The sequence below is a fragment of the Entelurus aequoreus genome, linkage group LG12 (genome assembly GCF_033978785.1).
Source record: "Entelurus aequoreus isolate RoL-2023_Sb linkage group LG12, RoL_Eaeq_v1.1, whole genome shotgun sequence".
Taxonomy (NCBI): domain Eukaryota; kingdom Metazoa; phylum Chordata; class Actinopteri; order Syngnathiformes; family Syngnathidae; genus Entelurus; species Entelurus aequoreus.
Genome location: NC_084742.1, coordinates 25,211,957 through 25,224,901, shown reverse-complemented (window position 1 = coordinate 25,224,901; position 12,945 = coordinate 25,211,957). Strand labels below are relative to the sequence as shown.

The window sequence follows — 12,945 nt, the reverse complement described above, 5'->3', positions numbered from 1 at the left end:
AGGACTTTCTTTATCTGCCGCCTTGTTTTTTCATATATAACTGCCTTTGCACATGTCAAGATTTACTTTTGAATGCTCAATAAAACAACACAAGATTCGTACTTTGGAGCAACGTTCACAGACTCTAGTATTTGGCTTATTAGCTTGTGGTTGCAGGCGAGCAATGATGCTCATGTTTGAGGGAAGAGTTGTTTGATGTTGGATGCTAGAAAATGTCAGAAGCCTTGCAACAGTCAGCTTCAATTGTTGTTCGGGGGGTGTGGCCGGGGTGTCGAGAGCGGCGGAATGTGAGGCTGTCAGTCAGTCAGTCCGAGGGGCGTTGACATAGCTCCACTAATTTGACATGCTACAAAGTAGCTATAGATATAACATATCCCACTTGTAGGCTGTTGCATGACTCATCCTACTTATCTACATAACGTAAATATGCTGATGAAGAGTATGTGAAAGGAAAGGAAGTCCGATGGGAGCGTTAAAGTGTGGTTGAGTGAAGAGAATTCCAGTGTAGTGGAGGCCAAATAGACTTTGTTTGCAGGGGAAGAAATGGGTGTGGATAAAGGATTGTTTTAGAACATGAGCAAGAGGGACAAGATCATGAAACGGGGGATTTAGTGAAGCACTACCTACAGTCAAGGGAAAAAATGTTTTAACATTCCCATGGGGTCTTCTGCAGTGTTGCCTGTGCTATTATTTTACAGACAAATACACCACATGGTGGTGCGGTTATTAAACCACAAAATTTGACCCCAAGAACTGGATTGATTTGAAATTTGTCATGCAGCTCAACGCACTCTACAAAAACACCCACTGTAACTTTTAGATATTCAGTCGCATGTCCACACAATTCGATACATATCTTTAAGGTACAGACAGGTACAACAATTTGAGCAAGATCTGTTAAAAAATGGCCACCATCAAGCCAAAGCAACTTAGAAACTTGAAAGTTGAGAACATTATGTGAAGGAAACTCATTTAGGCCACCAACCAAAGAATTACATTGAAATACAAAAAGGATAGTGATGCTGCTCATGTACCATGTGTTATTACAAATACTTTGTAACTGTATCATAAACCTAGCGTTAATATAGCAAATTGCTCAACATTACCTGACAAAGCATCATAAGTCACCAAGTTAGTACAAGTTAGTAACCCGAATGAGGGCTGTCCATTAATAAAAAACTGCTTGTATGGAATTTGATCAATCTACTTCATGAAATAATGCCGTTGACTACTTCACAGCACACAGCACAGTTCTCAGATCATTCACGACCAATCAATTTCCTGCCTCATCGAGCTGCTGCTAAACTCTTCATTTTTTTGCCATTTCAAATGCTTAGATTTATGGATCTGGAATATCCCTGTGGATAAGAAACAGACTTAGTCGGTATTAGTAGACCCAAAGAATTGATTTATAGATTAACTCTCTCTCAGGACAACTTCCACCAACCATTTTCCTCCCGGCTTCTTATTATTTTGACCACATTTCCTTATGCATGCACCCATTCACTACCAATCCTCATCTTCCTGCTTCCTCGCCTCCCTATCCAAAGGCTTTCTGAGGAATGCATTGTGAGCACGGGATAGTATTGACCTTTAAGTTCAGTTTGTTTATGGTGATCTTATAATGTTTTAAAAGTAGAGCTTAAGCTCCATTAAGACTTGTAGTATTTGACATTAATGCAGGCAGTCCTGGCAATTAGGGATTATTGGGGCCCTGAAGAAAGGGTGGGTGATACTGCAAATGATGGTATAGCACAGAGGGAATTTTTTTTAACAGATTTTGTGACTTATATACATACATTTAAAGTTTTTATAAACGTTCGTTATACTCCTCACATCTTTCACACATACTTAGAAACACTTCATATGCCCTTACAACACTTCATACAATCTAAAACCTACATAATGTGATGACTTAAATCTGTTCTTAAATTGCAATGTACTCAAAAATAATTTTAAATCTGCGATGCACTGAGACTGTAAGTGAGCCTCAGAGTGGCGCGGGAACACTAGTGTAAATTAACCAAATAAAAGCAAAAACTATTATTGCCTCTCATTCAAATCCTTTGTCTTGTTGCCCCCAAAATCCTCCAGTGTCCAAAAAAACAACATTATAACAATACACAAATATAACAATATCAACAATGTAATATTAATGTAATATTAACCACACAAAAAAATAAATACTGAAAAGAATTGGAATATATATCTTACCGCAATACTACGGTAGGAAGCAATACGTGAAGCTAGGCAAACACGTCTGCTGCTCTAAATATATTTTGTGGTGTACCCCAGAGATCAATACTGGGACCAAAAATTGTTCAGTTACTATAAAAACAACACTTTCAAAGTTACAACGGACTTAAAGTAGCATTATTTGCAGATGATGCGACTGCATTTTGTTCAGGAGAGAGCACACAAAAGCTAATAAAAATAATACCAGAAGAAATGAACAAATTAAGAGAATGTTTGACAAAAACAGACTATCCTTAAATCCTAGTAAACCTCTAAATAATACCATTTGGTAACAGTAGGAGAGAAAGTCAAAACACAAATACAAACAGACGTCGTATGGGTAATAATATATGATAAATTGGGGGGTGCAGGAGCTTATCACAGCTGCACTCGGGCGGAATGCGGGGTACACAAGTAAACGCAGGGCCAACACAGATAAACAACATTCACACTCACATTCACATACTAGGGCCAATTTAGTGTTGCCAATCAACCTATCCCCAGGTGCATGTCTTTGGAGGTGGGAGGAAGCCGGAGGGCCCAGAGGGAACCCACGCAGTCACAGAGAGAACATGCAAACTCCACACAGAAAGACCCCGAGCCCGGGGATTGAACCCAGGACCTTCGTACTGCCCGTATATTAGTATGTGGAATTATTAATACATAAATTATGGAATGGATTAAGCAAAGAAATCAAACCAATGTAATAATATGATCAACTTTAAGAAACTGTTGAAACTCAAAGTATAAGGAAGACGAATCCTGATAAAGATCTTAAAACAGGAAAGATCTTAAACCTTATTTAAAAATGAGACAATCATATTCATCTCATTATGTGAATCACAACTTACAAACAACTGTTTATTCATTAGAACTTTGTTGATTATTTATAATTGTATTCATTATTTGTGTCACAGATTGAGAACAGTAAGTAAAAACTGTGTTACAAATTGCTCTGAAATAGAACAGGGGTAATATTAAATAAGATCTACTTCTTCCTATTCCTTTTCAGACACGGTGAAATGAGAAACTGTAAATATGTGATGTACCACATTGTAACTGTTTGCATGTTTGAAATAAATTAATACCGTATCTGTCTATCTTCGGTATCGATAAAATCAACATTTGGAATTTGCCCATCCCATACACTGAAGCCTTGTGTTACAATTGCAGGCTCACTCCCTGTAGTGTTCCTTGCTAGCTGTGAGTCAGCAACACGGATGCTGCAGCAGTGGAATGACTCACAGGGTGCACGCTCACACTTCTTCATCCATCCGTCGTTAATTCTTCTTCCCTTCTTTTGAAATGACTCCTCTGCTTTTTAGAGCCCCCTGGGGAGCTGAAGGAGGTAGTGCAAACTGGAGAGGCGAGGCGGCCTATTTCGGACCTCTGCGGCATGGGATTTTTAGAAGTGTGTTCTTTGTTGGTGGCTCTTCGGGTGGTTGTGGTCAAGTTATTTCCCATTGCTGAGTCATGAGAGGAAAACGCATGTCTCACGTTACAATTTGTCATTTTTAGAGTTTACGACCAATAATGGTGTTACAATCGACTTAATAGACTTACGACTGCATGCAAGTTGCCTTTCTGCATTAACAGTAACTCCTAATTAGACCTCTGACACGGTCTTCACATCAGACCGAATCAAAGGACCCGTGTGGCCAACCACCAAGACGTCCCCCCCGCGCCACGCAGTTGGCGTGACCCTGAGGTTGATTGAACTGCGTCGAGGGGTAATAAGTTTGCGCTGTAGTAATGCAAATTTTCTGACAGGCTGATGGAAAGATGTTAATTACCAGGTGCCTCTCAGAAGTGCTGAACGAGAGCAGGGGGGTGTCACAACATCAAGACTATTCTTTTAGGGCGGGAACAAACTAAATGTCTTCCTTGAAACAACCATGATTTGTATTGCTGACTGTTTAATTTCCTGTTTTATTTGCTGAATGCAATTAAGTCTGCTTTGCTAATGACTGCCTTTTTTCTGTTTATGTGATTTCTGTGTACTCAATTTGGAACAGCTTTTAATACTGTGAGCAAGCACTTGTATAAATGCAATCTGTCTAAATCATTCATAAAAGAGTCTAACGTCCTGTTGAGCTAAAAGCATTTAAAAACATGGTAACTAGAGTGCTGAGCAACAAAGCAGCCCCAAAACATCCACATCATGTCCTAACTAAAACGCACATAACTTTTATGCTAAACATTTGCCATGTTGCCCTTCTAACCTCTAACCTGTTTAACTTCCAGATTTTTTTTTTACTCTTTATTTTGTGTAACCTCTCTTAATTTTTCTCCAAATTTCTTAAAGGGAACTTTGATAATGAGCGCCTGGCTATTGCTAGACAAAGAATCCCATATCGCCTCGGTCGGGTAGTTGACGAGTGGCTACTCGACAAAGGTAATAAAATCCCTTTAACTCCACTAATTACGTGCATATAAGCTGCCGCTAACCGCAACTCTGCAAGAGATGCAGCACCATGTTACCTTGAGTACCGCCCACTCTAAACCACCTATGCAACTCACAAAAAAAGTTCAATAATCAGTTTTTAATTATTCCAAAGTGATGCAATCGGGATTCAAAGTCTCATAGATGAGCACATCCTTTAAGTGGGGCTGCATCTCTTCAGAGAACTAACTCCCAAATAACCTGACATAACCTCCCCCTTCCTTAGAAAATAACTATGTTTCTTTCCTGTGTCTTGTTGGATGAATGTGACTAGACAACATTTGCCCGAAGTTCCCCGCCAATATCCACTTTAACGACACATGAAAGTTCACTAAAAGTTAAAGGGACTGTTTTCATGTAATGTGGCCCAGTCCAAAGTGATGCTCCTTTAACCCTTTGAGTGCTCAATGTGCCTCCCACCCCCACCCCCTGAACTGACCTCTCTTTTGTCTTGAGCCATGTTTGTGCTAACTTGGATGCAATAGTTGCAAATAAATCGCAACTGCAACACGGTGAAGCAATGATAGAGTAACTTACTTTTGCAAAGTGCCTCAAAGGTAAATGGAAATGAGACATTAGCCAGTTAGCTTTCGCCACACCTTCCAATGCAGACTGTAATGGAACAACAACAAACACACAATCACTTGTTCACAAAATTAATTCAGACAAAGGAAGAGGAAGCATGTTTGCGTCAGACAAACAGGAAGAAGGCCTGAATGTTTATTTCACCAAAACAAAAGCGGGCCCGGGTCGTCCCGGCGTCTCCTCCACCGAGGGATGTTCCTAACACAAATCCCAATCTTGAGCGGTGTGGGAGATGAAAGTCAGACGAAGCGGTGGATCAATAAGAAATGACTCGCCCGCTTATGGAATGACGCACATGCATTATTCCCTTTAATGCGCCTGTTTGGGTGAGAGTGTTGGGACTACATTGGGAATAAATTAATCATGGGCCTAAACCCCACATGCATATTCGTAGAGATGCGATTGAGTATGCGGGGGTGTAAGGGCACATGTAATCGTAGTGTGACGGAACACTCGGTACGGTTTCCCATTACAGCAGTGGTTCTCAACCTTTTTTCAGTGATGTACCCCCTGTGAACCTTTTTTTAAATTCAAGTACCCCCTAATCAGAGCAAAGCATTTTTGGTTGAAAAAAAAGAGATAAAAAAGTAAAATACAGCACTATGTCATCAGTTTCTGATTTATTAAATTGTATAATAGTGCAAAATATTGCTCATTTGTTGTGGTCTTTCTTGAACTATTTGGAAAAAAAGTTGAAAAATAACTAAAAACTTGTTGAAAAATAAACAAGTGATTCAATTATAAATAACGATTTCTACACATAGAAGTAATCATCAACTTAAAGTGCCCTCTTTGGGGATTGTAATACAGATCCATCTGGATTCATGAACTTAATTCTAAACATTTCTTCACAAAAAAATAAATCTTTAACATCAATATTTATGGAACATGTCCACAAAAAATCTAGCTGTCAACACTGAATATTGCATTGTTGCATTTCTTTTCACAGTTCTTTTTGACAGACATTTAAAAAAAATCTCACATACCCCTTGGCATACCTTCAAGTACCCCCAGGGGTATGCGTACCCCCATTTGAGAACCACTGCGTTACAGCATACATCAGGTGAGAGATAGCAAGCACAACTGCCTTTCGTTCCAAATTTTGGCTAGCAGGAGCCATGGGATAGTGCCAAGGAGAAGTCAGAGCTTGAAAATCATCTTCCGTCGTTAAAGTATTGTGTTTGTGAACACTTTCTGGTAAAAAACGTAAATGGACAAAAACAAGTGGATAAAGTTATATTTGCATTTGTCTGCAACTTTAATAGATAATCACCTGCTAGAAGTGTTTTATGTTTTAATCGGAAAAAATTGTGAAATATGTTTACACGAAAGCGATGCAGTTTGTTTTGCATGTTGTTACCTTACTGTACCCAAAATGAACCAAACTGTGTCCTTAAAACCGACGTACTTACCGAACCGTGATTGGCTGGTGCCGTTAAACGCCTAGTTGGGGGACACGCTCAAAGGCTTGTTAAAGATCAGAGCAGATTCTAACTACTTAACAACAGTGCCCACCCACTTTAACCACTGAGGGCTTCTCTTAATGGCCCCACCCCACCTACTTTACCATTGTCAGCCACCAGGGGGAGTCCTCAGTTCTAACCGCATTATAAATTCATCTAACACAATTGGACCAGGTTGCGCAATTGCTTGAAAAAATGAATTTAAAAAAAAAACCTAACAAACTTCTAACTGTGACTCTAAAGATAGTAACCACTCCCTTCCCCTAATTGTATTCCTCTTCTGCAAAGACTCAGAGGGTTAAAACAAATAAAAACATTGGATTTTTGGAAACACACTAAGGTCCCTTTAACATTTATTGTTTGGAGAACATGGAGCATGTTATTGTGTGTCACTGTTTGGATTCCAGTGAATGATGGTAACACTTTTGTCATTGTGGTAAAAGAGCCTGGATCATTCCCACATGCTCCAGGTTTGGGTACCACCTGGTTTTGCTCACAATTCCTTGCAGATGTGATTGGAATAATGCTTCAAGGACCTCTGACATAGAGGAAGTAAACCTTTCCAAAAAGCCTTACTGTTTGGCCCAGTCCTGGGAAGCCACCCGAGTCCTCCATGCCAATCTCAGCACCGTTCCCATCCCATTGTCGTCCCAGCCTGATAGAGATCGCAGTGAGCGTCTCCGTCCTATTGCCTGCCCGCTGACTAAATCCAAAGAGGCAGCCACTGTGGGGAAGTAATGAAGGGAAAAAATCAGTCTCCAAAGTTCCTTCCGCCGAAACTTACTCGGATGTGTCCTCTTTTCCTTGCATCTCCTTCTACTTCTGTGAAGGGTCTGTCATCCTTGTCTGCCCTCGACTTATTCTCCTTGGTTCCTGTGCGACTGTCACTATAATATACTCTTCCTCCCGGAAAATGGCTGTAATAAGAACTACCGTAATTGAAAATTGTGTAATGCTAGTTAAGAGCCCCTATAATAATGCAAACGTGTCAAAAGGGTTTGGTAAAAAACAGACTTTGCCAACCTAAAGTGCCAAAAGAGTGGAAAAACAAGTTTGCATTATATGCTTAATTGTGTTTCATTTTGTCCATTAAACCATATCCAATTGTATTTACAATCCACAATGTGAAAATACTGTCTGAACATCCCAAAATGCCACAAATTTGGTCGGCCATTTTGAACATTCCGCTCCGAATACTGTCTGCAATTTCCGTAGATTCTACGTCAGTGTAGTAACGCTTCTGCACTCTGACCCTATCATTGTCACGACTTGGACTTTGGCGTGGTTTGTTCTCCCGAGGTGCAAATGATTTGGACCGGACATGGCTTGGAGGTGGGTACGTGATTTAATATAATGACAATAAAAAGGAATAAACAAAAGGCGCGCACAAGGGCGGAAGTACAAAACTTGGCTATAAAGACAAAACTTGCACAAAGGCAGAAACTATGAACAATGAAACAAAAACACTAACTGTGGCATTTAATAAACAAAAACTTACTTGGCATGGAAGCTATGAAACAAGCAGCGTGAACTGAGCATGAAACAGAGTGGCAGGAGTGTGATGTCACCAGGGAGACTTCCTGACAACAATCGGTTTAAATAATAGTGACATGATTAGTGAAAACAGGTGCGTGACTCAAAACGTGAAACAGGTGCGTGACATGACTATGTGAACCAGGTGAAACTAATGGTTGCTATGGTGACAAACAAAAGTGCACAAAAAGTCCAAAAACAAAACCGAACATCACTAAAACAAAACATGATCACACAGACATGACAATCATCAGATCAGTTATACTGGAAATATGCAAAAATTGGGAAGAGATGTGCTGTTTATCATTCACAATCCTTATGTAAGACAAGAACACATGCTTAGCTTTTGTATGCACTCAAAATCATAAATAAATGGCCAACAATTGAGTCAACAGACCAAGGGTGATCCATTGCGCCCATAAAACCATCTAAAAAACATCCAGAAACTGCCAATAATACTCCATTTACATGTCGTGACCTGAAAGTGACCCAAATATGAACGGAATTGTTGTTATAAGCGCCAACACAGACAGCCCTATTTTAGCGGCGCATTGATAGCTTACACTGCTTCTACTTCGTCTCAAACGTGCTAAAAGTAAATTCTAGATTGTAATTCATGCATCTCTCACCTGGCAAATGTGGCCATGGACCGTGGGACTGGTCGACTTTGACATTCCCAGAGATGACAAAAAAAGACGTAGTTGCAGCAACTTTTTTTTTACCCCTTTGTGAGGATTGCGATTGAATCTTCATCTGAACGACAGTATGTGAGCGTCCCGTCGGTCGGCATCCCAGTGAGAGTGGAAATTGTACAGTAAGTATTTGTTTTATTATGGTTTATTATGGTTGTTTGTATGTTTAGCACCTAGCAACGCTGCTCATGCTGCAGTGTTACAAAAAAGCTGCATCCGTTTAGCACTCGGCTTCTAAAACTTATTGCTCATCTTCTTTGTGTTCAAGTTCAAAAACATAAGGTACTGTACCATAATTTGTTCCCAAAGTAATCATTAATGGCTCTCACAACGTCTGCTTGATTAGCATTGTTTTTGACGGGGAAGGGATCTCTTGTTTCTAACTCTATGTCAGGGATCAGGTGACTGGCTTGCTCATTATCTCTCAAAATGGCTCAGGAATTTCTGTGAGATTGATACTATTTTGATCATAACAATTTATTTGCAAACTTTGGAAGTCTTTTGGTGTCATAAATCCGATATATATGATGATAGCTTCAATATAGAGGCTACATGCTTTTTCACTCTACTGGCACTTTAAAATAAAATCTTATAATAAAGCCCGGATCTGCTACTATACAACTATTCAACTATTCTTTAGTCAGCTACAGAACTGGGAGCAGTACATTATATGATTGTTGTTTACTCATCAAGGGTTGGAATTGGGGGTTAAATCAGCAAAATGATTCCCGAGCGCGACCACCGCTGCTGCTCACTGCTCCCCTCATCTCCCAGGGGGTGGAACAAGGGGATGGGTCAAATGCAGAAGGTTAATCTCGCCACACCAAGTGTGTGTGTGACTATCAGTGGTACTTTAACTTTTAACTTTAACTTTAGCAAATAGTCCAACCTAGTATGATCTTGCTGTTGTGAAAAATGTGAAATTAGTGTTTGTACTGTAGCTCCTATAGCTATGCTAGTGTTGCTAATGTTGGTGAATTCCTGTCCCATTCCTTAATTACGTCTAATTCACTAAATTTATTGTTGATGTGTATGCCATTTGGACAAGTTACAATGTATATGTAAACGCTGGATAACAACTAGTATAGTCAATAAATTAATGATTCGAACAATTAATGAAAATGAACTCGATAACTTCGATAAATTGCCATGTCCGTGTGTGTTTGTTTCTTTGTGTCTCGCTTTCAAACAGGGTGCAAAAGAGTTCACTCTGTGCATTTCTCTCAGCACCTGAGCCTGATTATTTAAGAGCAGACTTAAATGAACAGAGTGAAACCTCTTTTGAGTGGGCTGAGGCAGGATCGCTGGCTTACACACACAGGATGCACGGACAGAGCCCTGCTCAAGCGCCGCAAAGTAACAAAAATTAGGAGGAAAAAAGATGATTGCCAAGCTGAATGTTAGTGTGGGAATATTTTGACTTCAAATCAAAGTGTCAACATGCGCTCAGCAACACAGACAAATGTGCAGGTTTGCCAAATTTGTTGGAAAATAAAGCAGCAAAAAACAACAAAACAAACCAACCTGAACCATAGGCGCCGATCTACATTTCTGCCAGTGGGTGTTCGGTGTGTGTGTATTAAAAACAAAATAGATGTTCAGCGAAGTTAATATCCCATATGATTTGTGGCTTTACTATTTTGTAAAACACACCAAACTCGCCACAAAATTAACTACAACAAGATAGATTTTTTTTAAATTATTTTAAAGATTGAAAGTTGCCATCAATCCCACGTGGGTGCTCGGCATTGTCCGTGGGTGCTTCGGGGCCCGAGCACCCACGGAATCGGCGCCTATGACCTGAACCAGTTTTTCCAAAGTGGGAAAAACTGCACTTCAACATAAGATAGTATTTATTAAAGTGCAATTTTTGCTAACAGATATTGATAGCCAATTGTATTTACGTTTGTTTACTTGTTTTGAATAATTAATTACCTTCACTTTACAATAGTAAAAAAACAAATGAGAAATACGTTTATTGCGTTTGAAAGGAACACTTGTGTTGTTGTTATTATCATAGATTATTATCAAGTTAGTGCTTAATTTGGCCACAAAAACAATGCTGACAATATTATTGTTTATCTGCAATAATTTCTGGAACAATATATCGTCCAGCAAAATATATTATCGTCCAGTACCCCTTTTATGAGACCTCTGACACTACCAAAATAGTAGAATTCAGGACCAGTGATACCTTATCATATTAAAAGCCATGCAAATATGCCTTATCCTGGTGGTGAAAACTAAGCAGCTAACAGGATGCTTACTCTGTGCTTTCAAACACCATTGCTTTTATTTTCTTCTTTGCAATATTTCTGAAGTAATTTGGCATGTAAATGTAACATTTTGGTCGTGTTAGCTTTGTTTAGCCATTTTGCAGCTATGAAATCTGATAATACGCAAAATGATAATACAAGGGGGTTTTATTCTCGAGCACGCCACCACTCCAGTGTGTATAAGTATGCCGCCGAGTGTGCTAGTACAAATTTAAAAATTAAAAATGACGGCTGGTGAATGAAACTCTGTGTCCTCATCTAACCAGGGTTCTCTCTCTGTCAGTGATGCTCCCTTGACAGTATCACTGTTCAGGAGGCATCCAGCGATATGTAGATCAGATAGAAGCACATCAGATTAGATCTCCTCCGCTCCCCCAAGAGTTTCGCAAGTACGTTGTCACATTTCCCGCCGTCCTCAGGGACCTCGCTGCGCTCTCAGTCTTAACTTCATGCTGCATTTAGCCCCTCATTTGCCTTGTCAGACACAATTAGTTCACGGATGCTCGGCCGAGGAAGTCACCCAACTTCTGTGGAATAAAACAAACCTCTTAATCACTAAAGATTGCCTTGTACTGAGGAAATAACTTGGAACTCCTTAACAGGCTTTTGTCAGAACCTGCCCCGCCTCTATAAAATGCTTCTTCTTAGGAGGAACTTCCTGTTGCTTATGTGGAATCCTTATGGGTAAACACAAAGCCATTAGGACTACAGGTCCAACTTTCTGACCACTCAAAGTAAAAAGTTTATTGCAGCCTTAAAGGGAAAGAAGAAAAGAGATGCTTTTTCCATTTAGAACATCCTACCCTCGCGGCAATCTCCGACTACTCCCTCAAATATTCCCGCCCGCCAGGTGAGGGGGAGAGGACTAAAAGTACAAACTGCCATGCACTCCTCTCTGCCTACCTTTGCAGATGTTATTTGGCATCCTCGGGAAAAAGCGATCCATGAATTAGCGAGTCTTGCAGCGGCAATAACAGACCACATAGTTCATATTGGAAATGAACATTTAGAAGAGAGTGCATCCATCAAGCAATGTTGTAGCTTCAAAGGAGGTTCCTAATACAGTGGAAATTGCTTAGGTCTACGTCGACATACACGGTCGACCACGTTTATCGACATCAAATTTGGGAAAGGTCAGGTTTATGTTGACATGTGCTGTAAAAGCGGCGCAAAACAATAACAGCATCAAATCAAATCAAGCTTACAGTGACTTCAAGCTCAGTGCAAATTAAGTGTCAAAATCAAAGCATGGCAGTATTAACCTGGAATCTATCAAAGCAACTAACAAAGTACACGCATTTATTTTTGTAATAATATTTTTGTAACAAATGGGTTCCACTGTGTTTTTCCTTAACCAAAACAATAGAAGCTGTCAATATTCTTTCGATTTGTGCAGGTGTATTTCACATTTCCATGCTTCAGTTTCAAAGAGTGTCCCCTATCTTTACACAGATACATGTGCACATGTGGGATGCATAGATCCTTACATTTCGATTTTCTGACAGCAAATATGGAGGGCTTTATTGATACGATGAAAATAACCACCTCCTCCTATACTAGGCTTGGACATGCAGAGGTCATCAGCACAATGATCTAGCTCGACTTTCGCTTGCAAAATCCCTGTAGGCTCAGTTGCCATGCACAATACATTGTTTGGTACACTCTAAGGCACCATAATAAAAATCTATTTCCCAAAAAACAGTCAAACTGGATTCAAC

The 12,945-nt window shown here is 39.9% G+C and overlaps 1 protein-coding gene across 15 annotated transcripts in view; it reads left to right on the top strand.

The window, feature by feature from the left end:
* The window catches only part of LOC133661820 (neurexin-2-like), a 957,097-nt gene that overhangs the window by 912,378 nt on the left and 31,774 nt on the right, over positions 1–12,945 (top strand). For 10 of the 15 annotated variants that reach the window (XM_062065342.1, XM_062065337.1, XM_062065335.1 and 7 more), the window contains one exon: positions 4,541–4,630. The exons of the other annotated variants lie outside the window; for them this stretch is intronic. In XM_062065342.1, coding sequence (XP_061921326.1) covers positions 4,541–4,630 — 90 coding nt within the window. The remainder of the gene's footprint in view (positions 1–4,540; positions 4,631–12,945) is intronic. 15 annotated transcript variants of the gene reach the window in all.